This window comes from Anoplopoma fimbria, chromosome 8 (genome assembly GCF_027596085.1).
Source record: "Anoplopoma fimbria isolate UVic2021 breed Golden Eagle Sablefish chromosome 8, Afim_UVic_2022, whole genome shotgun sequence".
In the NCBI taxonomy this organism is placed as follows: Eukaryota; Metazoa; Chordata; class Actinopteri; order Perciformes; family Anoplopomatidae; genus Anoplopoma; species Anoplopoma fimbria.
In genome coordinates, this window is record NC_072456.1 from 23181532 (window position 1) to 23208856 (window position 27325).

At 41.9% G+C, this 27325-nt stretch overlaps 2 protein-coding genes across 3 annotated transcripts; one reads left to right on the plus strand and one right to left on the minus strand.

The window, feature by feature from the left end:
• Positions 1–784: 784 nt before the first annotated feature.
• Positions 785–15189, minus strand: cbarpb (CACN subunit beta associated regulatory protein b). Its single transcript, XM_054603287.1, has 10 exons — positions 15139–15189; positions 13971–14043; positions 11111–11259; positions 8944–9005; positions 7087–7249; positions 5646–5817; positions 5110–5262; positions 4449–4696; positions 3527–3712; positions 785–2484 (listed from the first exon to the last, which is right to left on the minus strand). Exons 2-10 carry the CDS (start codon positions 14016–14018, stop codon positions 963–965), a joined length of 2703 nt encoding a protein of 900 aa, XP_054459262.1. The 5' UTR covers positions 14019–14043; positions 15139–15189; the 3' UTR covers positions 785–962.
• Positions 15190–19553: 4364 nt separating this feature from the next.
• On the plus strand, positions 19554–25803 carry atp5f1d (ATP synthase F1 subunit delta). 2 transcript variants are annotated; one of them, XM_054602758.1, is made up of 5 exons: positions 19554–19793; positions 20832–20985; positions 21742–21830; positions 25355–25484; positions 25666–25803. In XM_054602758.1, exons 1-4 carry the CDS (start codon positions 19677–19679, stop codon positions 25475–25477), a joined length of 483 nt encoding a protein of 160 aa, XP_054458733.1. In that variant the 5' UTR covers positions 19554–19676; the 3' UTR covers positions 25478–25484; positions 25666–25803. The 2 variants fall into 2 exon arrangements, with proteins under 2 accessions (XP_054458733.1, XP_054458732.1); XM_054602757.1 differs by having other exon boundaries at positions 25355–25803.
• Positions 25804–27325: the final 1522 nt, after the last annotated feature.

Sequence of the window (27325 nt, forward strand, 5' to 3'; positions counted from 1 at the left end):
AGACCCGGTTAATCGACATTATCCACAGACCTCGTTGTGAGCAGTTTCATGTAGGAACTATTTTCTTCCTACTAAGCTACAGCCCACTGTATCACCACGCAGAGGGAAGTCTGCTTCTACTCGAAGACGAGAGGCTCGCGTTTGTGCGAGATGTAAACATTAATGGTGTCTTCCTCTGCTGAGCTCAAACATCAGCTAGCTCAGTGATCAGTTATCGATAAACTATAAACGAGAGCCTCTCGTCCACTTCCTCTCGATGTTTCCGACACTCTGCAACTCACACTAAAACAATTTAGACGGATAAATAGCACTACAGGTGAGAGGGAACACGAGTATTTATGATTTTTTTGGGGTGAACTGTCCCTTTAAATTTGCCTCAGATAGCTTTCATGAACTATTCAGGTATTTTAAATAATTTTCTAGCTCATAAATAGTGATAAAACTGCTTATTTTCCACTAATGCATGATCAAAAGACTCGCTGTTGCGTCCAGATCTGAAGCTCTCTCCTCATCTAATAGCACCTGGTTTCACAGTGGATCAACAAGCACTGAGGCCACATCGGCTTCAGTTATTCAAACTGGAGAGCAGAGACAGGAAGGCAGAGATGCACACAGACTACAGACACAGAAACAATTAATGGAAGAAACAATTATTACTAAAAGCACGTCCTTTGTTGATATGTTAGCTCTGTTTGTCTATTATCTTGCATTGGATATTTTTTCATCACAAAAAAAAAAAAAAAAAGCAAAAAAATGGCAACACTGAACAGCTTTGTAACGGCAATGAAGAGAGGCTAGCTGCATTTTCTGGTGGATCAGCTGTATGTGAGATGATTCAAAGCACACTTTCCATTCAACACACCATTCAAGCTTTACACAGAGAGACGACAAAACTGAGGAAACCGAAATGAAAGTGTGTATCAGCAGGAGTGTGTACGACGAGGAGGACGACTGGAGCCCTGCTACACTGGGCTGTGGTCCGGAGAAGTGCGCGTCGCCGTCACCGTCACGCACTCGGCGCCGGTGTCCTTGGTCCTGCGGAGGCCCGCGTACAGCCTGTCATCCAGGTTAGCGGTCAGTTTGTCTGCGAGCTCCGCTGTGATGGTCTGCGGGCCGTAGCCTGAGGAGTCGGGCAGATGAGGGGGAGAGCGTTCGTCCGGGGGCTCGGGAGGGAGCGCGGGCTGTTTGCTGTCCTCCTGAGGGTCGTGGTGACCAGCGGAGGGATGAAGATGTAGTGTGGAAGAGGAGGAGTTGTCCTCAGTGTCTCTGACGGAGATGCCCTGCTCCCTGTCCTCGCCCCCTCTCCGAGTAGTCGTCGGCTCTACCTTTGGAGTGTCAGGAGTGCTGCCCGTCCCCTCGCTGGTCTCCTCGTCGGGAGTGCTGACGATGCGGGGGAGTGTGCTGTGGTAGCTCGTGTCCAGAGGGTAGTTCACACTGTCCCCCCTTCTGAGCGGAGTCCGGTGTCGGTCCAAGGAGGTCTGGAGGTGTCTGACGCCGGGGTCGCTCCACTGCTTGTGACGCTGCCACTGCTTGCGGAGGTGGATTCGGGACCGGTGCTTCCTCAGCGGCGACTCCTGCTGGTCGAACTGAGGGTCGTGGCGGAGGAACTCGTGGAAGAGGGCGTCCGTCTTCTCGTCTATGCTGTAGTCTCGCCGGTGCAGAGGCGGCGGTTGAGTCGAAGTCGAAGGCGAAGGCTGCGCGGCCTCTCGAGGTGTGAGCATCTGACCGTACGGGAACCAGCTCAGTGAACCGGCACCCGTTTCTATGGAAACTCCTCCGCTGGCGCCCAACAGCATCTCGTCCTCCAGCTCCTCCTCAAGGAGATGCGTCTCGAAGCTCTCACCGACGGTGCCGCTTCGCCCCGCGTTGGTAAAGTGGTGACGTTTCTCGTGGGCAGTTCTGTCCTTCGGGCTGCCGCTGCCGTTCCCAAACAGTCGCAGGTCTTCCGGACCGCGTGATGGAGCCTCGATGGACGCGTAGCCGCTGTCCATCTGCAGCAATTTACGGTTCCCCGTCTCGCCGTCGCTGCTCCCTCGCTCTGAATCCGTGCTTCCCTGTTTCCTCCTCCTTCCCTCCTTCGCCCCAAACCTCTCCTCCATATACATCGTAACGCCCTTGTCGTCCTTGTCGTCCTCTCCACCCTCTCCACCCTCTGCCTCGTCCCCTATATCCTGGGACGGGTAGCTGGGGACGCCTCCTCTTTCCGTCTCCGTGCGCCCGCCCAGCGAACACACGCTTTCCACATCGCTGCAGACGGAGTTCCTGTCAGTGTTGCTGCTCTGGTCGGAGGCGGCGTATTGTTCCAGTGATGCGCGAAGGGTCCAGATGTCTTTGTAAAGTGACTGGGGGTCCTGGGGATCCGGGGGGTCTGCACCTTCCCTTCTTGGCAGGGACAGTGCTTCGTCTTGGGGATCAGGGGACAGGCCAATCACCCCTGGTCCTCCATGGCTGCAGCTGGGCTCCACCATCACCTCTACCTCTACCCTGTAGCGTGCACACAGGTGTGGAGAGACGACATAAAAAAACGAAAAAATAGTTAGGAGAGAAAGAAGGGGACACGAAAAACAAGCATCAGTGTCAGAGCATTTCCCTGAATAACACATTCACCTGACACATGGCTGTGTTCACACCGCACAGAATGGTTTTCATGACTTGCAATGGCTGCAGTTGCATGTCCTCAAACTGAATTCAGCTGAATACTGATGCCATGCGTGCTTGATAATTCCCAGAAACCCCCTTGCTTTCACTTTCATACATAATGGAAGAAACGCTACTAGAGTGATACCAGCAGGAGCACCGCGGCTTCCAGGAAATTGCTTTCGATTTCAACAACAAACATACACAGGGAATATTGATTTAATCTCGTAGTCAGTGAAGGAAAAATGCTACCAAAGCAGATTGTTTATTTTTGTTTATAAACTAATATATTGGGCGGAATCTGCGTTGCTATAGTTGCGAACTTAAAATAAAAAAAATCCCAGTGACCCTTGACCTTCATGACATTATCCGAACCATGTCAGCGATGGAATGGTTTCCTATGCCAGTATAAACCCAGAGTCCTGATTCTCCATTTCACTCTCCAAAGAAAATAAAAAAAGTGCACTCTGGGAATCCCCTACATCTGTCTCCGAAATCCTAAAAGTGGTTCTTGTTTACAGGGATCTCATTACATACAAATCAGCCTGCGGTTAAATAGTATTTATTTACACAGTAGTTACACAGCATGTTGTGTTTTGATTGAATTAAATGGGATCGAAAAGAGGACTGTTTTAAAACGTCCTTTTCTGTATTTTTCATTTAAAATGTTATTGTATCCCTGCTCACCTGGCATGTTAAAACAACCACTTTAGGGTTTCTCTGGTCATAAAAGCACTTTTATTCTCAAGCAAAGTGGTGAAGAATTGGGACTTTAGAGCCGTATCTCGCTGTATAACATCTCCAGAAACGTTTTTCCAGCTACAGTAAAGAAATGAGTGCAAGGCAGCAAAGCAGTGAACGAGATGAATGGCAAGGGAATTAAAGATACCTGCCGAGGGAGGGGGGTGGTGTGGAGGGAGGCGAGAGGAGGCGTGACTTTGGGTTGCTGGGACGGTAGGCGGCGTCCTGGGTGCGGGCGATGTACTGGATGAGGTCGATGTGGTGCGCGTCGTTGTCGTCCTGGTCCATGCTCTCGCTGGCGGCTCGCTGACGCTGGAACTGTCTCCTCTTGGGGAGAGCCTGGGGGGGGGGAGCAGTGAGTTGAACATGTTTTGTGTGTTAACAGCAGGCGGGAGGGAAGGGACACTTAATTCAGGAGAAAGCTCCCATCAACTGTTCTGGTTTCTGAGGGGATTTTGCGAACTTTCTTCTCGGTACCTTGGAGGGATCGGAGGACTGAGCCTTTAGGAAGCACAGGGAGAACTGTGTGTGTGTGTGTGTGTGTGTGTGTGTGTGTGTGTGTGTGTGTGTGTGTGGTGTGGGTGTAGGTGTGTGTGTGTGTGTGTGTGTGTGTGTGTGTGTGTGTGTGTGTGTGTGTGTATAGGATAAAAGGGGATCGGCAGGGAGGGTTTACTCAGAGGCTCAAACTGACTTGGAAGACCAAACTTTACGTCACTGAGCCATCTGTGTCATACGTGTGCGTGTGTGTGTGTGTGTGTGTGTGTGTGTGTGTGTGTGTGTGTGTGTGTGTGTGTGTGTGTGTGTGTGTCTGGCTGTATATCTGAGTCTCAGCAGCCAAAAGGCATCACACAGTTGGTTGCTGGAGCCCCATGCTTAACTGTTGTCTGTTCACCACAAGGGAGTATTACCAGAAATACTAAATAAATAGAAGAAAATACATCGAAGAAAGAAACTGCCAGGACGACAACTTTATTTTCTCAGTTACGAGAACCTCCCTGCTGCATTGGCACAGATTGTTTCTAAAAATATGAACATCTATCTGATGTATATATATATATATCAGGGATCCATTACCTCTGGTGTCCAGACTGGAGGCTCTCTGGCTGCTGTCCAGCTTCCATTTCTTGATCTTGAAGTACGGACTGGCCCCCTCCAGACTGGCATGGCGCCGCAGTTTGGTGAAGAACTGCAGCACGGGCCCCTGGCTTCCTCCACCGCCACCGGCAGCATGAGTGGCACCGCCGCTCCTCACCGCGGCCCCTTCACCGACACTGACACTGCTGCCTCGGCCCCGGGGCCCCGCTGCCATCAACTCGATCTGAAAGAGAGAGAGAGAGAGAGAGAGACGCGGTCAGAAAAGAAAACCTGCCAAGACTGGCGGTGTGTGTTTAATCCTCTCTGACAGTGATGTTCCACACAGGCCTCCTTGTTTACCCATCAACCATCACTGTTGTCGGTCCTCCCTCAGGCTCCGTGACCCTCTGAAGTCCTTTTGTATGATTCACTGGTTGGCTGCTTTAATAGCCGTTTGGTGTACTGAGTGACTATATTCAGAAAATGCATCACTCTACAAATGATTAACACTTCTTGCACACTGCATTTTTCCAAAACATGAGCTCTTACAGGTCATTTGTATGCACACTCACAGTAGTTGTAAAATATTTGCACTTGGCATGCCAAATTTAGGATGTATAGTCATCGTGACTGTCACAGCAGTTGGAGGCGACTTACGGAGCTGGAGATGGGCTCTTTAGCGCTGAGAGAAATGGTGTTCTCACTGAAGCTGGTGTCCACCACGGAGTTGAGAGCGTCTCCGGGGAGGGCACAGCTGGGGTTGACACTCAGGCTGGTCAACGCTGTTTGTGGTAGAGGGCACAGCATCGGCTGAAGGGAAAGCACACACAAATAAAATGATCTCTTTTTTTAAATCAGTAGTTGAACATGTGTGTTTGCTGCAAAGCTCTGATGATTAATCCAGTTATTCAGAATAGTACAAATAGAGCCATGCCCTGTAGCTCCGCTTCCAAAGTTTGTTTTCGTGTTTACGTGAAGGCTATGAATGATTATCATGTCCAGATCCTCTCTCCAGCTGCCAGCTTTGCAGCAGTGATTAAACATCTGAATAGGAAATCAATGTGCACAGCCTGTTTAAATGATCAGGCAGAGAGATCTCTGATCCCTGCGTTTGGTTGATACATATTTTTTTTGGCCCCGACTTTCTAATTAACCCCAGTCAAGACAAGACAAGCAGGCTAAAAGGCCGTCACCTGGAAGATGGAAAGGGATGACTTGGCGACGGGGCGCGTCGTCATGGTGATGCTGTTCTCGACCGAGTCGCACTCGTGGATAGTGACTATCTTGAGGCCAGGTGGAGGGATGTGGAGGTGTGTGAGCCGGGCGTTCTTCAGGTGGTGAAAGTCGCCCTCGGTCAGAGTGTACCTGGAGACAACAACATAGAGTTAAAGAAGACATATCATGCTCATTTTCAGGTTCATACTGGTATTTTTTTTTTTTTTTTTTTACCAGAACATAATTCAATGTTCAAAAAACACTTTATATTTTCCCTTTTGTCTGCGTATATAAATCAGGCAGCAACTTCCGGTTCTGAAAAGTGTTCAGCCAATGAGGAAGTGCTTATAACCTGCATTATTTCTACTGACCAGCAGGGGGCGACTCATCTGGTTGCAAAAAGTAGTCTGATTGTATAGAAGTCTATGAGGAAAATGGCCCTACTTCTCATTTATTTTTTACCTCATTAAACATTGTAAACATGAGTTTATTGTCTCAATCTCTAGTTTCAAGTCTTCCTCACTTCATCATGATGTCCATTTAGAAAATGATGGTCCCATTTAGGGCAAAAACAGACCATAAAGCAAGATCTGCTTTACTTGTGATTGACAGGCCGCTACCACAGCTGTACACCATCTCTACGTCTCTCATCTGCAGTCGTAAAATGGTCACTTCCATTGACTGATTGCAAAAAAACAAGATGGCGATGGCCAAAATACCGTATTTGTGGCTTCAAAAACACAGTCGACAAACCAATAGGTGACGTCAGGATGACTTTGCCTTCTTATAATATACACCGTCTATGGAGTAAACCTGTATTCACCCTCTGTCTTAATCGCTCCGTTTTGTGCCTGGCTCTTTAAGCCCTTCTTAATATGACATGTGTTCTCCGTGGATTAAGTGTTTTGATACTTTCACAGTATCTATAGAGCATCTAGACCTGCTTTATAATCCAAAAAAGACTCACTTTCTACGCTATGTCGTCTTCAAATAAAAAGCGATAAAATCCTCTCAATGTGAGACACAAGTCGCATTCACTCTGGATAAGTAAAAAACCATGACGCTTATCCTTGCACAAGAGGCAGACCGCCATGGGGAAGTGTCTGACTTCCGAACCATCAGAGTTGCACTTTATTCTGCATTTAGCCCCGCAGAACAATTCCTTTTGAAGGCTCCCGGTTTAAAGAGAAAAGTAGGGCAGTGAAATAAGGAGAAGGGTTGAGAGCTCTTTGTGTCCACGGCCTTCATAATGCACACAATTTATTCTTAACCCTAAACTAACATAGAGGAGAGATGGACACAGCTAAACATGTGAATCCTTTCATCACAGAGAGAGAGTGCACTGACGTTAATGTGAGTTGAACACTGAATAAAAAAGCATTTGCAAATGTGCGCCTCCGTGTTGGTCGGCTCTCTAACCTGCGGCCCTTCTCCTGCGCCTTCTTGCCGTGATCGAAGAGCGCGGCCTCGTTGAAGGAGACGCGGCGGCCCATGGTGCCCGTGGACAGGAAGCGCTCGGTCTCCTGGTCGTGAGAGCTCGCCATGGACAGGCAGTCGGACTCATCCACCCTGATGGTGATTTCTACCAGAGGAGGAAGAGCGGGAGGTTATTGTTAATCAGAATATTCAGCCATGATAGTGACGCGGCTTTAGGGATGGAAATGTTGGTGAATCTGCTTCAGATTGAAACATCTCAACAACATTCATGGTCCCCAGAGGATGAAGCCTACTGACTGTGACGATCTCCTGACTTTATACTCTTTTGTATATCAGTTGAATATAACAACAAAAATCTGCAAAAACACTTAAACTAAGATGGTGAACATGGTAAACATGTTTTAGCTTTAGCATGCTAGCATTGTCACTGTGCGCATGTTAGCAGTAGAGTCTCAGATTGGTTCTAATTAGTTATCAGAACTAGGTGTAAAAAGGGGAAATACAGATTTAAATTAAGCAGAGATCAGTTGCCCAAATAAAAAATAATCTTTCTTTAATAAATCCAAGTTTAAACCAACATTAAATAGAGTTTAATCATTATGGAGATGATTTCTTACCCAAATTAAATTAAATAAATATAGAAATGTGTGGGCATCTAAAAGAGGGGCGGAAACCTTTCAATTCTGGCTGCTTACATTGTTTTCTAACTAGCTATCTTAAAAGTCAGTTACGTAGCCTAATTATACACATGATGGGTCGGCAGAGAATCTCTAATTCATGCTCCTTTGAGAGAATCTTGTTGGCCATAATAGAAGATTAAAAAAACTTTTTCACAGTATTGTCCAATCTTTCTGTTCAGCTTCATTACAGTTTCCATGATGAACTGGTATCTTGAGAGAAATTCAGCAGCAACATCATAAAACTCAATTGTGTGGAGTCTGTCCCTGAACTGGATTATTTAGTTCAAACCATCTCCAAAAAGCAGCCAATTCAAAAGTTAAACCTTCTCAAGTGTAGGTTTAAAGTTAATACCGGATTGCATGAGTTTAAAGTTTTGGTGGAACAGAATTTAATTTAATCTGGGTTTACAGTAAAAACTTAACCATTTAAAAGGCTTAAATGTTTATCTTTCCTTATTTTAAGATAGTTTAAGAGTTTGGTGCGACATGATTTAATTAGGTTTAAAAATAATCCTTGTTGTTGCAACCAGGCTCTACTATTGTTGTTTCCACATTTTGTATGTGCATGTTAATATAATGCCACATAATAGGTGATGATTCATCTAATATATCATAAGAGTACCATAGCTCTTCCTAAAGTCTGTTGTTCCCTGGTGATATAGGGATATACAACATCCGCAGTCCTGCCGGAGACCTATAATGAAGGCATAACATACCCCAAAAAATGATTTTAAAGAGTTTGAAGTGAAGCGTCTGATGTTCAGACACCTCTGTGGAGGATGATAATGTTAATTTGGCAAACTGCTGACTGAAATATTGAACAAAAAGCCTTCCAAAAGCAAATTTGATGCCAAAGTGAAGCGATTCCTTTTAATAAATCATTTTGCATCAGGGACATTTCTCTGGGCCCAAAATGTCAAAATGCATTCCAGGAGTGGCAAAGCTACTTAAACTAATTGGGTCGAGATCACAATATTTTAATGGTTTAGACATTACACATTTGTGCTGACGCGATAAAAATATCCCCACTCCCGACAATCCAATCCCTCCATCTCCCAGCCGGCCCGTCTCCATTACTCCCCCTCTCTCAGCTACTCGCCTCTTTATCTGCCCCCCCCCATCACTCGCTCCCTCTTTGTCCTTTTTTTCCCCCTCTTACCATGGGTGGGCTGAGACTCCTCCACGTAGGTGGTGTTGGTTTTCTCAGGGTCATCGCTGGCCCTGGGGGACACAGAAACATTCAGATCAATGCCGTGACATGATTATTCCCAAAGTCTGTCTTTCATCTGTCAAAACCCCGCAGACGCAGGCAGAACAAGGCTTTACGATCAGCTTCATCACTGTTTGACTTCTCTGTTCTGCGTTTAAAAACACAGCTGCAAGACAACTATAAGGACGAGCCTATAGGACTGGATGTATAATCAATGAGGGCCTTAATCCTTGCCGGTAACTTGATAACCCTCAGAGCCAGGGGAGCTCTTGGACTGATAAAGCGTGGTGCTTTATTGAATGCATGCTTCCACTCATCTTTAAGAGCCCAGGGAGAAGGCAGGATAAAGGTCACATTGTTTAGGGGACAGAGTATGTACGCTTCTTTTAGTATCTTCTGTAAACCTTCGTGTTTTCAACTTCTTTAACTGACGCTGATTCGAACAAGCTTCTTCGTGCTCAGAATTTATATTAAGATGTGGGGGAAAAAAAGAAACTGAAAGCTCCTCCTCGACATTTCTCTCCATCTGATTTCTTTGTGCAGAGATATGAGCTGCATGTTAGTGCTTGTGAGAGTGTGTGTGTGTGTGTGTGGGTGTGAATTGACTTGAGGGATTTCTCCGTCCACCCAGATCTGTGCTTCTTCTTGTCTTTCATTTCCTCTGTGGCTCCCGCTTCCTCACATTGTGTGTGTGTGTGTGTGTGTGTGTGTGTGTGTGTGTGTGTGTGTGTGTGTGTGTGTGTGTGTGTGTGTGTGTGTACTCCCCCTGCACACACAGGGCTGGGTTTGCGATGCGAGATTAATCACTGCCGATGGCTGCTATGAAATCTCATTACACTCATCATTTGTACCAGTCTGCTCGATTCTCCCCCTGCAAGCCTCGCCTTTTCTCTGTGCTCTCTGTGTTTATCTGCATCTAGCTGGTGCGCTCTCATATATTCAAGTGTACTTGATGATGCGTGCTGCTGTGGAGGGGGACAAAGCGTCTGGAGGGGTAGCCATGTTGCTGCTGAATAAACACATATGAATCACAAATTAATGAGCCTGAATGCTGAATGTGTTTCCAGCGAGGTGTTTTCATAACAGCCTCCAACGGGGGGGGGATCTGACACTCAAACAGCTGACATGTTTCATAAGTGGAAGCAGCATGTTGTCCTGGATTAACGTGTTTATTTGGGGTTACATCATGGTTTCTACTGACTACTGCAGTACAGCTTTAGATGCTTTCATTTAGTTAATGGATCATTGTCTGTTATTGGAATTGGAGATGGGTTTGGGATTCACTGAATGGAGCAAAAGCAGACGATTTCACAGGAAGTTGTTAGCTCTGTTTTCAACTGAATGAGCCTCATCTATTATGCACTGTCTCCTAAAAATTACGTTCATATACAACAGAACTGCATGGGGAATAACATTTCCAGGGAAACAAATGTTGGCGTTGATTACGTTTGCTTTTGAGTTAGCACAAATAATAATAATAGTAATAATTAAGCCTTTATTATAAATAAGCTTCAAATAAGAAAGCAAGGGTCTTTCTTATTTGTGTCCCATGTGCAAGTACTTTTGTAGATTTAACATAGTCATATAGTAGTTGTGTTGCCTAAACCAAGTACTTTTGTTGCGTTTTTGTTTTGTTTTGTGTCAATTCCGTAGAATATAATTCCCAACCATGATGATTTTTTATCAAACCTAGCCAAGTGGTTTTGTTGTCTAAACCTTACAAATTACTTTTTTATCTTCTTTCTTTGGTTTTACTGTCATTCAAAGCATTAAACCACGTGTTTCAAACTGTTTAAAACTGCGATAATAATCCAGGAGAAAATAAATTTCCCTCATGTTGTCCGTCAACATGTGAATAAAATAATCTTTAGTATTTTTTGACTGCGCAGGAGAAGTGTTGAGGGATTAAATAACAGAAGCACCAGGAAACAACATAATATATAATAATTTTATAAGTTATTAAACTGTGCAGCTTCTGCTTTTTATAAAGTCCACCCTTCATGTAGCTCCTTACGGTTTGTTGCTAACAGTGTTAAACTCTAAAGAAGTCGCACTGCATGAGGCCGAAGAGCTAAAATGCAAGGTGTAAGGTGTCTTTTTTTTTCTTGCATCGCACCTTTCACAGCATGGCCATCCCCGACAGTAGCGACGGAAGGCGATGAGGAAGACGGAGATGAAGATCAGCGTTCCTACCAGGAAGATGAAGAGGATCACCAGGAGGAGCACGTAGCCATCCTGCTGCTCCTCGGCCTCGAACGGGATCTCCTGAGAGACACAAAGAGGAGGGAGAAGATGGAGGGATAGATTATTAGACACCTGTTCTTTTCCTACTAGAGCCAGTAGAACGTCTGCGGTGAAAGAGTGCTACATATGTGACTTTATTGCTCTGTACCGACAGGTGTGTTCACTGGTAATTGTAAAGCTATGATTCCTGAGTGGGCGGTGAGGGGAAGTAAAGTAGATAGAGGAAGAGAGGAAGGTGTCCTCCTGTGTTGACTTTGTACTTTTAAGTGTGGTGCTTTGAAAGGGAGAGCTTAAGTAAAGAAGAAAGCTTCCCATAAGCATCAACTGATCTCCTGTCTGAGCCGAGGCACAGAGGTAGAAACACGTGTACGCTCGACTCAGAGTCTGAATTTTCTGATCTAAAAGCCTGAAATTTGAATTCTGACAGAATGAGTAAGTCGTGCAGATTTCAGCTGGAACGCCGTCTGAAGTCGGATTTCAGACTGAGAAAGTCCGATGAACCCAACCATCCTCAACAACAAAATCCAACATAGCTGCTCCGCTCATCAACAGTAAAAAAAGCTGTAGTAATATGCTGTTTATTAGCACTTACCTGTGTCTCATTAAATCAGTCATACATGCAGCACTGTCCAACTTAAACCTGTGGACATGATGTTATGGTGTTTGTATAGAAAGAAATACTGCCAAAAGGCGTTATAAACGATGGCTAACATGTCGTAAAACGTGTTGGACTGGAACTCAGTCAACTAAGGTGTGACGTCATTTTCTGCTCCAACTGCCGAATACCTTGGTAAATTGAATGCAGCATAAGCCCATTTATGAAATATATATATATACAGTTGTATTCAAGTTTAGATCCAGAAGTGACATTTTTGCAAGACAGAGGGACATAAGTATGCTATTCGTATTGTTTGCTTTTTATCGAAGGAAATTTCATACTGATTAAGTATAATAATATTGAACTGGATTGTTATTTTGAGTAGTTCAGAAAAAGACGTTGGTTTATCTCTTAAGAAGAAGAGATGTTTTTTCTGCCACCAAATAATTCCAACTTTTGATTTATTTTTTCGATTATTGATAGAATGTGACTATTATTCTGACCTTCTGATGTAACAAATCTTTGTTAACTGATGTCATATTGCACATTTTTTGTATTTGTTTAAAAATGAAAGTTTGAACAAATGCTTCATATGTTAAACGTATAGGTTGTGTTGCATCGTCAACCAATAATAAATATTATTATGTGACTTAAATAAAGTTGTAAAAAAAGAAAAAAATGATATGCCAATAATGTAATTAGAGAAACGTCTCCCCGTAACATCAACCCCAGCCAATATTTGACCACCTCACTGAGCAGCTGTTTTACCTTCCCAGTAACACCAAGCAGCTTAATAGATTGATTTAGAGCCACCGGCCGGCCGACCTGCATAAAGTGAATCTATAAATGCAACAGTGAAATGAATCAATAAATGCCAGGGCTGTTAACCCGTCTACAGTGTACCTTAGCTGAGGGAACGCTGTCACAGGAAGGACTGCAGCTGAGTGAGTTAACCACACAAGGAGCACCGGTGGAGGCTCTGAAGAACCAGTGATCAGCTAGTTTAGTTTGGATGAACATGTTTCAACGGAGGAGGACATCTTGAAATATCTCCTTCTTTATTCATTGACAAAACTTTATTTATTTGACCACTTAAGCTCCCACGTAAACAGAAAGCCAAGTCTTTCACTGATCTACCTTCTCACTTAGTACACGTTTTGTCAATACTATTATTTATGTGGCGTTAAGCATTAATCGCTACATTTGCATGAACTTGAGTCCACAATTATTCATTAAAGCAAACAGGAGTTCACTGCTCACAGCTAGCGGTTAGCTAGGAAGCACAAACCTAACTTGATTTATTAACATATAAATTATTGAATGAGTAAGTAAATGAAATGGTCAAATGATTACAGAAAATAACACAGACATAATACATGAATAACTACTTACAATTTAAATCCTGACAGTAATTATCTTTCATTATTATTGTTTAGTTTTCAAGATTTAGGTTTTTATTAACAAATACATTTCCTTTTAGCCGTATAAATGTTGTGGAATTCAATATTAGATGAGTTTGTTATTAAATCACCCATTTCTTGATTTATTTGTTTCCTTTAATATGTTGAATTTGGCTTATTTATCCAGTTATTAAAAAAAGCTAAAAATGGGTCTCCCTAGTTCCTTTGTGCAGCTGTAGACAGAAGTAGGATTGAAATGGTTTAAATAGAATGATAGATGGCAACACGAGTGGGAGAGAAGAGAACAACAGCACGCCTTGTTCTCTCGTGGAGTACCAGAGTGGCGTGACAACCACCGTTATGTAAAGAAGGCAGAAGACCCTCGAGTGTCTATAGATCTTGAGAGTGTCGCGCTGAACTCTCAGAGGGAGAACGAAACAGCGAGTGTTGATGAGCGCTGGACTCCGACGTCACATTTTAATTTCTCTGCGAGGGGGAAATTAAAGCCGAGATTAGATCACAGATTTAATTATGTTAGGTCCAGGTCAGGATGTTCTCTATTAGCCAGTCAATCGGCCAGAGGAGAATATGAGGGGAAAGTATGGTTCTGGTGGGGAGCTGGACACAACACACACACAAACACACACACTTATAAACACTAACACACACACACACGCACGCACTAACATACACAGGAAGTTTGAGGATAAGCCGGTGGCGAAATGAAAACTTACTGTGGAGTTTTCTGGTAGGATGTTCCAGACGGTAGACTCATTGCTCATGGTCCAGGCCAACTAGAGAGTCCCCCTAGAGATAACACACACACACACACACACACACACACACACACACACACACACACACACACACACACACACACACACACACACACACACAGAGGAAATTACTGTTACCAGAGCGGGTCATCAAAACACACAGTCAGCCACCAGAGATACTGCTCTTTAACTGTGTTAATAACAAATCCAAACCTAAAACAACACTTCTCTGAGTTCACAGGAATAAAGCAAGACTCTGCTGTCCATTATTAATATCTGATGTCTTATAACTCGCTGTATGAGATGATAGAAGATGCTGCAGAAAAATCATCTCACAGCCTGAAGCACAAACTGACTATATGTGTGCGTGTGTGTGTGTGTGTGTGTGTGTGTGTGTGTGTGTGTGTGTGTGTGTGTGTACGGCGTGTGCTGGTGCGCATGTGTCGAATCCCACGGAAAGATGCAAATGCCAGCATCTCGGCTGCAAATCATCACCTCGTAATTCCTGAAGACTCTCTACCTACCTACCTACATCCCACACACACACACACACACACACACACACACACACACACACACACACACACACACACACACACACACACACACACACACACACACACACAGAAACACCAGCTCTCACTAAACGCTGGCTCCAGCAGCTGAGTTCCACTACCGCTGCTGCTATGCGTTTGCTCCTACACATCATCGTCATTAATACAGCTACTGATGCACCAAACGCCCACACACACACACACACACACACACACACACACACACTCCTACACACACACACACACACACACACACACACACACACACACACACACACACACACACACCCTGGATAGAGCTACTCACCCAACAGGGTAGGAGTAACATGCCAGCAGCACTCAGCGCTCCTTGTTCTCCTGCCAGTCACTGCAGCACTCAACTTCAGCACCACAACCTGTAAGCTTCTGCCAAGCTGTTTGCTTCCCACCTGACTAACTCTCTCTGCATCTATCGTCCAAGCATGAAAAGAAAATAATAAAAATAAAAAACAAAACCCATCAGGATGTGACCAGCATGCTTCCCTTTTGCAGTGCTGTACCACATCCTGCTTTCTAGCAGCCCAGTGTCTTACCCTGATGGAGGGCAGTGCGCAGCAGCAGCTCTGGATGTGTGTGCCTTCTGGTGTGTGTGTGTGTATGTGTGTGTGTGTGTGTGTGTGTGTGTGTGTGTGTGTGTTTCAGGAGGCTCCCTCCTCAGCTCCCTTGCTGCATCCTCATCCACCTCGGTCCAACCAGCCGACCGAGCTCCGAGCAGCAGCAGCAGCAGCAGCAGCAGCAGTTTTCACCCCGGCCTCGAGGCGACGGGATGGCAGAGCTGCATGGCTGGGTGACAAGCACACGGAAGAATGATTATTTTGGTTAATTTATTTCAGTTTGGGTGAATAAGTTTGGCCGTTACATAAGTGCCTGCTGCATTCAACACGTGCACTTCAAAAAGATCACTGGGATCACTTCCCTTTTAGTGGTGATGATCATGGGGAAAATGCTATATTTCATCATCACAGGGAATGACACCAAACATCAGAACATGATCTTTAAAGAAATCTCACAACACAGATGCCTCACTATTAAATGCAATAACACAGTTTAATACACAGATAAAAAAAAAAAATGATCCTATGTTGTTAGGCTTTAAGAAATATTAGGTGAAATAGCCATATTTGTAAAAAAAATAAATAAATGAGCATTTGAAATCATTGCAGCCTGGTACTTAGTTGATGGTCTTACTTCCATGGTGTCTCTAACCCTGAGGACTGCTCTGTTTGCTGGCTTGGCTGAGCAGATGGTGACACACGGGGGTCCCAGCCATGGCACATCCCGTCATGCTGAACACATTTTCCGTCTTTCCATGCCAGCTGCATCACTGCCTTTATTCTGTGTATCGGTTTCGCTTCCATTATCCTTTTTTTTTTTTTTATAATTTCGTCATTATGTCCGTGGAACTACATATGAATGCAATAGTTAATATTGGACATTATAATAACCTGTTTTAATAATAAATTGGAAAATGTTGCACAAAAGAAAACCGTATTTTTTTGTTTTTTTTTGGTTTTTTGTTGTATTGCTTGGTACAGCAGTGTGTTTCCCCTCCGGAACAACATAATGAGCCTCGTCACTGTTTCCTCATGGAGGTTTGGCTGATAAGATCGTTTGCAATAAGAGACAAGAGATTAAAGCCGATAGTGAACTTAAAGAAAACAACAAAAAAAAACGGATGTAAAGCAGATACATTTTTAATAAATAAGACATTTTGATGATTTCCATCAGTCACCGATAGAGAAGGTAGCTCACGACTTGGAAAGGTTGAGGAGCAGGCATGCGGCAAATAAAAAAATAAATATATATATATATATATATAATAAAATAAATAAAAGATAAGCACTCACCTTCTCAACTGGCCGGGTCCATGCAGGGCTGGAGGGGCAGAGCCAATAACACGGAACTCCTCTGTGAACACTTTAATGTGGGTTTTTTTAAAGCTAAAAGTATTTATGAATGAAACCCCACTGTTTAAGACACGCCCACCACCCAGTCAGAGGCGCACCACGTGACCAGAGGAGTGAGGTATGGCCGAGTGATTGAAGGTTTTTTTTTTCCAAATTAGCCTGAGTGTCTCAATGAATGAAAACTATATTTCCTCATTTTTTTAAAAACAGATTTAAGCATTATCTGTTTTTTTTTAATTTTATTTATTAATTTTGTATAAGCTGTATGAAGTTCCTCTATTGCAAATGTGGGGGGAAATGGTGATGCATCAGGTTCAGAAGTCTGTTATCCTGTCTCTGTGTGTGTATATATATATTTTATTTCATTAAAGTGGCATGCAACAGTGCAAAAACTACCAGACCAAACGAGTGGGTCCCTATCTGTTGCACATGTCGTTAATTACACATCGCTTTGGCGCCATCTACTGGTGAAAAGAGCTCAGTAGTTTCATACACCAAAAAATAAATTAAAAAAATATATGTACATAATCTCTGCTTTTCACAATGTGGGAGATACAAGTTTTTCCCAAATGAGCTACTCTTCCCAGAATGTTATATTTATATTTATTTACAGTACTAGTCAAAAGTTTGTGGATATACTTTTTATTTTATTTTATTTTTATTGTATAATATGTTTTATTTATTATCTGTTTCTATGTAGTTGAGCTGCTGCAACACCCGAATTTCCCCCATAGGGATCAATAAAGGAATATAATAATATAATATAATAATTAATAATATATACAGTACCAGTCAAAAGTTTGGACACACCTTCTCATTCAAACTTTGAAGAATCTAAAATATAAAACATATTCTGGTTTGTTGAGCATTTGTTTGTTTACCACATAATTCCATATGTGTTCCTTCATAGTTTGGAGGTCTTCAATAATATTAATCTACAATGTAGAAGAAAATAAAAAATAAAGAAAAACCATTGAATGAGAAGGTGTGTCCTACCTTTTGACTGGTACTGTATGTTATATGTAAATATACATATTATATGTGACACTAAAAACCTGTGCAATACAATACACTGTGCAAGTATAGTTATAATAGTTTTCTGTCTGTATATATAATATTTCAGTTATTGTTGATTCTTTACTGTTTTTATTGCTTATTTATAATACTTTTTCTTTTATCTTGTTTTTTTTTTTACTATGTCTCTTGTTTGCACTATAACCTATGCTGCTGTAATCCTGTAAATTTCCCCGCTGTGGGACTAATAAAGGATTATGTTATCTTATCTTATTTTAAAGTTAAAACCCCGCTGAAATAAAGAATAAAAAATGTATTTCAGACTCAGTAGCGGAAACAGACAGTGAAATTTCTATTTATTTTACTAAAATGCATAAAACTTATTTGGGTTTAATATGCTGCAAAAAAATAAAATAATTACCAACTAAAATTCACAACTAATTCACAATAATAAGCATTTATTACACTGTGCAATACACTGTGCAAAGCGTGTTATTACACTGTGCAGTACACTGTACAATACAATAGTTATAATAGTTTCTGTCTGTATATATAATATTTTTATATATAATATTTCAGTTACTGTGGATTCTCTACTGTTTTTTACTGTTTTTTTATTGCTCATTTGCTTATTTATAATACTTATTTTAATCTTATTTTTTTTATTTACTATGTTTCTTGTTTGCACTATCCTCTATGCTGCTGTTATCCTGTAAATGTCCCCACTGCGGGACTAATAAAGGATTATCTTATTTTATCTTATCTTATCTTATAAAGAATAAAAAATGTATTTCCGACTCAGTAGCGGAAACAGACAGTGAAATTTCTATTTATTTTACTAAAATGCATAAAACTTACTTGGGTTTAATATGCTGCAAAAAAAAAAAATTGACCAACTAAAATTCACAACTAATTCACAATAATCAAGCATGTTATTACACTGTGCAATACACTGTGCAATACAATAGTTATAATAGTTTCTGTCTGTATGTGTAATATTTCAGTTACTGTGGATTCTCTACTGTTTTTTACTGTTTTTTATTGCTCATTTGCTTATTTATAATACTTATTTTAATCTTGTTTTTTTTTATTTACTATGTCTCTTGTTTGCACTATCCTCTATGCTGCTGTTATCCTGTAAATTTCCCCACTGCGGGACTAATAAAGGATTTTATCTTATTTTATCTTATCTTATCTTATCTTATCTTATCTTATCTTATAAAGAATAAAAAATGTATTTCCGACTCAGTAGCGGAAACAGACAGTGAAATTTCTATTTATTTTTCCTAAAATGCATAAAACTTACTTGGGTTTAATATGCTGCAAAAAAAAAATAAAATACCAACTAAAATTCACAACTAATTCACAATAATAAGCATTTATTACACTGTGCAATACACTGTGCATTACACTGTGCAGTACACTGTACAATACAATAGTTATAATAGTTTCTGTCTGTATATATAATATTTTTATATATAATATTTCAGTTACTGTGGATTCTCTACTGTTTTTTTTTATTGCTCATTTGCTTATTTATAATACTTATTTTAATCTTTTTATTTTTTTTTTATTTACTATTCATAAAGGATTATCTTATTTTATCTTATTTGCAATAATAACATTTATCCTGCACTGTATGTTTATTACACTGTGTACACTGTACAATACAATAATTATTATCTGTATATATAATATTTTTATATATAATATTTCATGCTGCTGTAATCCTGTAAATTTCCCCATAAAGGATTATCTTATTTTATCTTATCTTATCTTATCTTATCTTATCTTATAAAGAAAAAAAAAAATGTATTTCCGACTCAGTAGCGGAAACAGACAGTGAAATTTCTATTTATTTTCCAAAAATGCATAAAACTTACTTGGGGTTAAATACTCTACCAAAATAGGAAAAAAATAACTAAAATTACCAACTAAAATTCACAATAATCAAGCTTAGCCATGTTAAACTGTCTTATTCAAACAAAGACTACACTACCCAGCATCCTTTGCGCCACCCCGCAAAGCTTCATGGGTAGGATTCGAACGTCCTTGTCTTACCAAGCGCACACCGACTGCCTCCACGCAAGGGCTCCAGGATCTCTGTCATTCCCGTAAGCTTTAAATCAAAACTTTGATTTTTTTCCGACATGATGGCAGCCAGATTCCTCCGCCGGTCCCTCCCCACGCTGCGGCAGGCTCGGTGCTACGCCGAGGCGGTCACCGGTTCCCCGCAGATGTCCTTCACTTTCGCCTCCCCGACACAGGTGAGCTAACCGAGCTAGCCACCGTCAATGCTAATGGGCCCAGCTAGCTTCACGGCTAACTTTAGTTTTTTGTCGTTATTTGCATAAATAACAAGCCTCCGGGTCATTTTGCAGATATGTACTAATAGGTGGGTTTGTAATCATTGATATGCATGATATTAATTACATCGTGCACGCGTGCAGGAAGCTCGTGCACTGTCACTAAACGAGTTAGCTTAGCTTGCTAACGATGGTCAAGCTAGCTGTCATTCAGTGTCTTTGACCAGCTGTGTGGAAGAGCATAGTAGCAAAACATTCCTCTTGTCCAGTTCAATAACTGTGAAAAGAATGTCTGTATATATATGTATAAATATGTATATATATATGTTTTCTTATGTGTGTTGTTAGCTTAAGATTGACTCAGTTGTATGCTCTCTAACCTTGAGGTTCATGTCTCTTTACTAAGCTCCTCTGTTCCTCTAGATCTCAGAGTCCACTTCCACACAGTGCTGCAGGACTACTTCACATTCTGCTGCACACCTGATGCATTTGAGCCTGAAAAAAATACATTTTTAACAAAAAATGCATGCAATATTTTGCATAAAAAAAGTAAATTGAAAGGTGACAGACAGTGGTTGTGTCACTGTTGGTCCTCTTGTCTGTGATCGGGGAGGCTGTGGCGTAGTGGAGAGCAAGGTAGTTCTCCAATCAGAGGGTCGGTGGTTCGATACCCGGCTTCGGCAGTCGATGTGTCCTTGGGCAAGACACTTAACCCCAAGTTGCTCCTGAAGGCTTGCCATCGGTGTGGACTGGATGTGAATGAATGTTAGTTAGAGTCTGATGGTGGCACCTTGCATGGTAGCCTGTCATCAGTGTGTGAATGGGTGAATGATATGTAATATACTACTGACTGTAAGTCGCTTTGGATAAAAGCGTCTGCTAAATGACTGTAATGTAAATGTAATGATCAGTCACTTTTGCATAATGTTGAACTTTTGCAGGGCAGTCCATAAAGTCAGTGAATGCATCATCTCTTCATCTGCTGTCTCCACTCTCCAGGTGTTTTTCAACGGGGCCAACGTGAAACAGGTGGACGTGCCCACGCTCACCGGTGCGTTCGGTATCCTTCCGGCCCACGTGCCCACCCTGCAGGTGCTCCGGCCCGGTGTCGTCACGGTGTACAGTGACGACGGCTCCGCTACCAAATACTTTGGTGAGATATTACTTTACAAAAACATGAAAAGTTTATGACTAAGGTCAGTTAACCTGAAGGGCTTTAACCTAAATAAATTCCTTTGATGCCTCCAAACAGTGGCAACTATGTGTAGGCAAATAGTGCTTTATTAGACATTATTCAACTAAGAAACCAAAATATCAGATAACCATCTATTTCATATTCGTCTTTCTTTCCGATGGGCCTCTGTGTGAAAGTCAATAAAGGTCTTCATAACTAGTCAAAGAATGATGTCACTCTAGATATCACCAGATTTCTCCACCACTTTCTGGCTAGCCCTCGCATTTTGATTTAAGTGTTTTGTTATTTATCTTCATAAAAAGCTGAAATATAATACACGAGTTGTTCATTCCACATGTTAAGCTAAGTTATCCGCAGCTAATTTAGCTAATAAATAGCTCTGCCGTCCACCTGGATTTGACAATGTGTCTGCGTCTCAGACTCAAAGAAGCTGTAGTTATATGATGCCAACAAAATAATCACAGTTTATTTGTTCAATTATTGAGTTCCTCCAATTTTTTTTTTCAGGAAAAAATGAATAGATAAACTTAGAATGTAGGCGGACTACACAGTTACATAGATGATCAAACCCTTGATGAGAGCGTGCTCTGTGGAACAGAAGCAGGCAGGATGACCTGGCTCTATAATGCACATTGCATCATTGGTTATAAAACACAGTGAAGATGACTGTATGTTGGCATGTGTAGTTACTCTGTTGTGTGTGTGTGTGCGCAGTGAGCAGCGGGTCAGTAACAGTCAACGCTGATTCTTCAGTGCAACTGCTAGTTGAGGAGGCTGCTGCTTTGGACCAGCTGGACATTGCTGTGAGTATAATGTCAAGATCACTCCACTCGCATACAAACTAGAGCACCGTCTGAGTAAATGTCGGGCAGATTGACCATAAATACCAACAGATAATAAGAATTTGTCTAATATATTTTTTAAGTTTTAATTGTGTACACCAACACAGTTATTGTCCCTTTTTAATAGATCTACATTTTTATATCAAAATCAAAAAAATTATAATATACAATTCTGCATACTGTAATAGATGGTTTCCGTCCCTTTCAACATTATCTGCACTATTTAATGTTTTTGTTTTTTAAGCCTACATTAATCTTCACATAGGAGGAGCTGAGACAATATATGTGGAGGAAAAAAAAAAGAAATGCATGTAATGAACGGTCTGACGGAGAGTGCCACGATAAAAAGTTTGCATTGTAGATCTGGGAGAGAAGCTAGAGTTCCCATGCAGCCTTATATCCATACAATTATATTCACTATGGTGTTTAGCATCGTTTAAACATGAGAGGGGAAAGATGTTTCAGCTTGGGTTATCCCACAAGTCGCTCGACAGTAATGGTTGGCAATCAGTTTGAGGAAATTGCCAACCAATTCTTGGCCTTTGCTTGCCATCAATGGCAACCACTTTTTGTAACATATAAAAAAATATAGTGACAGCAAATAGCAAGACATGCACCCCAGTCTCTTCAGCTATATGCAAGAGGAGGTTCAGCTCTCTAAGCAGAATCAAGACAGACTGAAGGTCATCTCTGTTGGTGCTGGTGTCACTTAAAGGATCCACAATCCAAGACTTTAATTCTGAACGGCCCAAATATCTGTGGTGGGAATCAGCACTTAGGTCCAGATTACCAAATTTGAAAGGGAGAGAAAGGTTAACAAGCAACCACTGATCGCTGGATACATTTGTGAGGGATCTGTGCACAACTCTTATTTTGTATACCAGGAGTTGAGGGTGGACACGTCAACCGATGACACTAAAGATTCAAATACTGTAAAGTATGAGATAAAACACAAACAACAACAATTTTTGTTTTGTAGCTGTAATAAAAACGTGTATTCTTTATGTCACATTTTAATAATAAGATGACGTATAACTGCGTTATATCTTAACTACTAAAAAATATAAAGTGATTGAAAATGGCAATCATATTTTCAGTTTTCCGGCAGACACAAGCTGATGCCTGGTTGTCGGCCTGGAAACCACTTTTGGATGTTAACGTGGAGCCCTGAGTAGTCATCCAAATGGAGCAGCTAAATATAGTGACGTGCTGCATCATGTACGAGAACATCACAATGAAAAATCAATTCAGAAAAGCAGGACGGAACACAATAAAAAGGAAACATTGGTATAAAAAAAATGAACCCAAATCCAGAAAGAATAAGCACTTCTCAAACAGAAGTGGTAGTTAATGCTGGGTAAATTGATTGGTTTATATTTTAGAGGTGATCTTTGCTTTTGAGCAACCCGGTATTTACTTTAATGGTTTGGACTCATGCTAATGGCACTGATCACTGTGTAATGGGTTGTGATGATCGAGTACTACATGTTTTTAATGAGGTAGTAGTCATAAATGCAAGGGATCAATATTTGTGGCATTTATCGAGTCGGAACGCAGCCTTTGAATTTAAGGACTGAGATTCAGAATATCACAGAGAAGCCTTCTTAAAAACAAAGACATGTATTTTATACAACAGTGTGTTCACTCTTCCCGCATGATTGTCAGTATAATATTTCATCTTTAATCCTGTTTTTGAGAATCCCAATTCAACTTTTTATCTCCTTTTAGTTCCATTGCATTTAAAATATATTCCTTTTTTAATTTGTTGTCTTTTTTTCTTCCCCCACATTTGTTCTATTTAAAAATAGACTTTGAATTGCTTCTAACCTCTGCTTCACAAAACCAGAAGTGATCTTGCAGCAATTATGTGTGTACCCGTTGCGTCCTTGAGTGATTTAAATCGTGAGCAGCTCTGTCGTTCTGCCGATACATCTGAACTTTGATTTACTGCCGACGTGGGCGAACTAAAAGATGAATTTCTCCTTTTGATATTGTTTTGATGGTGTGAGTCAAGTTGAAACCTGCAGTGTTTGGATTGATGTCATTCTTAATCAGTTCATTAATGATAGCCAGTATCTTCCCTTTGAAGTACATGTGAAGTACATTTTTGTCACAAACTGTACAGAGAGGTTTTGTCACACTCAAGATTGTTGCATGTTGTTTGTCACATGCTGAACATGTGAAATAATTGAAGCCGTCTTGTACTTTCACTCACATCTAGCGGGGTTATTAACAAACGATGACATCACAAAGTCTCGTGTGGGTCAGTCGATTCTTTATGGATCTTTTTAGTCGGATGACATTTGTGCGATGGGTGTCCATATCCAATTTGTCCAGGCCTGCATTAATTACTCTCGTTTTGATCCCCTCTGCTGATGAGCACCTCCCAGCCGATGATTCTCCGTCTGATAGGAGTTGAACTAGGACCTCGGTGTTGAGCCCCTGTTTAAATGTCAGTCTTGTTAATGCTAGGCTGCGTTATTATGCACTCGGTGCGGAGACGTCTGCCTTTGACCTTGGGCAGTGCCAGTGTCACTGTCAAGTTGACTCCTTAGCAGTAAATTAGTTATTTTTCTCCTCGTTGTCCTCGGCTCTGCGGTGAAAATGCACATGGGCCCACGCTGTTAATAAGGAGGGAAAGGTCAGTCACTGTTGAGTTATAGCAGATGTGTCAAATCCCCACTGGGAGACCTTTAACTCCCAGCTACGTTTGGCATTTCTCGTTTCTAATCACCGCCGTGACAAATGGAGCTTTCGTAGCAAAGAGGCAGTGGGGATTTTCTCCGCTCGTCTTAGTCCGCACTTTTGACTCGTCGTTGCTCAGCTTCGCTTTTCTGACTTTCACATCAAAGTTGGCCCCGAAAAAGGTTTTTAAGACGAGCTTGGCAGGCTGTTTTACTGAATAACATGATTTTCAGCCTGGCCGAGGCTTCTTCGTTCACATCCAGACTGCAGGAAAATCCAATTTGTTTCTCAAATCGGATCTTAAAGATGGTCTGTCCACAATGTTATTTGCATGTGATCGGATTTGTTTGTCCAAACATCACCGCTCTATCTGCAGGGGTTGTTGTTGTTGTGGTAACGATGTAGGAGTCAGTAACTACGTAGTTACGCTGATGACCCGGTTTTCCAACGAGGAAGCATCCACCCTCCAAACAATAGCGTTGCTATGCAGAATTCCCCCAGGGCACCAGACAAAGTCAGCCAACAGGAATTGCATTTCAAACCTCCTCCATAGGTGGTTTGGATCCAATTTTGCAAAAGCTGCATGTCTTGTTTTTTTGCTGTCCAGACTTTCTAAAAATCCATGTGGATGTGCCAAAAACACCGAGCTGCTAGTCTGAACAAGGCTGTTTAGTTAGACAGATAACAGATGATGAGGACCGGTTTAATGTTGCATCGAAACTAAATCACCATTTTCATTTCCTGTTCTGTTTCTCATTGTCACACATTCTGTTTCTTTTTTTTTTTCTGCCTATTTTTAGGCTGCCAGGGCCAACCTGGAGAAGGCCCAGTCCGAAATGGCGAGCGCATCCGACGAGGCGGCGAGGGCGGAAGTTCAGATCAGCATAGAGGCCAACGAGGCCATCGTCAAGGCTCTGGAGTAGATCTGTGGTACGACGTCTCAGCTGCCCCACAATCTGATTATCACAGAGATGTTCTGTTAATTAGTTTAACCCAGCAGCGTGATGACGCATGTTCTCACAGTTGTTAATGGAAATATTGACAAGAAATAAGATCATTTTCGTTGTGACCTCAAACTGAGTCACTGTTTGTTTCTCCCTCCCCTCTCTAGGTAATTTTTTTCTCTTTCTTTGATGGAAATTAATGGTCCATCTGTGTTTCCAGCTCAGTCACGACAGTGTCCAGAAGATTCCATTCTTGCTTTGTACAGTGGATAAATAACAAAATAAATTTATTTGGAAATACCTGCTGCTGGAGTTTGTGACGTTTTCTTAAAATCTGTCCCGCTCCTGCTATTAAATCATAATCATATGTGGTATTTTTAATGCACAAAGACAACCTAGTCTAATCGACTCACGTAGAATTGTATAATTCAGAACAGACCCATGTGGCATAAAAGTAAAGCTAATCAGCATGACTTATAACCGCCACACACACACACACACACACACACACACACACACACACACACACACACACACACACCTCAGGAAGCTCTTGTCATTAAGCAGACTTGCCAGGGAAAGTAAACACATTATAAGGAACTTCTGTGCCAGTTGGTTTGCTATGTAGTGAATGTTCCTGCCACTTGGGGGCAGCAGATATCCACCATATTTTTTTCACCAGAGCATTTAAGATGATCTCATTCATACCGTACTTCTCGTCAAACCACAGTTTCAGGGAAGGAACTCGCACTGTATTTGTCATATAACCACTGCTGGATGTGATCTCCTTTTGCAGGCAACTCCTTTTTAAAAAGAAAAAAAGAATCCTCTTCATGAATGATTTTGGCTTCTGTATCTAGTAAAAGCTTAGTCACTTTTAATGTTGCAGGCCCACTTGTGGGTAGGAGTTATTTGGAACTCCCTGCCTTGATTTTTAAATGAGCTGGCAGCGCTTGTTTGTTATAAGTGATGACCTCAGGCCTCGGTTGACAAAGCCAGGAAAAGTCCTTCGCGGCCCATCCTGTGGAAAGCCGGGCCTTTCTCTTGTTTCGTAACCACAGGTTTCAGCTCAAAACTCAAGGAGGCGCCGACCTCATTCACGTGCCGCTTTGAGGCTTTTTTTTAATTTATTTTTATGTGTTGAAACCACAACCAGTTGATTTCTAAATGCCAAAACTCCATGAAGGGCCTTTAACCAGTGAGGGTACAGTGGATGTATCAGTGTTTACACAGAAATGCTCTCATGACTGCTACTTATGCAGCATTAAGGTCTGACTTCTCACTTCAAAAAACAGGACGATTCTCACAAGTTTTTCCCAGAACAGGAAGCAAATGCGCCTCTGTAATCAGTGGAAACGAATAACGGCATGTTTTATGACCGTTGACATATCCTCTCCGTTGATGGCACGAGCTGAGTGGACTTGCAAGCTGTGACTTAGCTCAGCATCCATTAATAAAAAACTAAACAAAAAAAGAGAACTACTTCTCAACACTCCTTGCACATCCTGCTCTCTGTTCTCCTTTCCAGTCCGTCTGTCTCTTTCATCAAACCCTTCTTAACCCAGCTGCACGCACACACACACACACACACACACACACACAAACACACACTCATCAGTCTGCCCTCGAGGGGCCTGGAGACGTGAGTAACACTTCAGACAGACAAGATGAAACGGCGCTGTCAAAACCACCACTTCTTTAATCCAGATTTATGGTACGGGATGTTGAAACCGAGCTCCCCTCCATTCTCCCTCCCTCTCTCCCTGCTCAATGCCACTCTCTTTGAAAGGCAAAAGAAGAGAACGACCATGTGCTTTCCACGCGTGC

Excerpts from the sequence above, each read along its gene's own strand:
- cbarpb (XM_054603287.1), bottom strand. The coding sequence starts at position 14,018 with ATGAGCAATGAGTCTACCGTCTGGAACATCCTACCAGAAAACTCCACA. Across the intron at positions 11,260-13,970 it reads TCCTACCAGAAAACTCCACA|GAGATCCCGTTCGAGGCCGA; the intron begins GTAAGTTTTCAT and ends TGTGTCTCTCAG. Across the intron at positions 2,485-3,526 it reads CCACCCCCCTCCCTCGGCAG|GGTAGAGGTAGAGGTGATGG; the intron begins GTATCTTTAATT and ends TGCACGCTACAG.
- atp5f1d (XM_054602757.1), top strand. The coding sequence starts at position 19,677 with ATGATGGCAGCCAGATTCCTCCGCCGGTCCCTCCCCACGCTGCGGCAG. Across the intron at positions 20,986-21,741 it reads CTCCGCTACCAAATACTTTG|TGAGCAGCGGGTCAGTAACA; the intron begins GTGAGATATTAC and ends GTGTGTGCGCAG. Across the intron at positions 21,831-25,354 it reads TGGACCAGCTGGACATTGCT|GCTGCCAGGGCCAACCTGGA; the intron begins GTGAGTATAATG and ends GCCTATTTTTAG.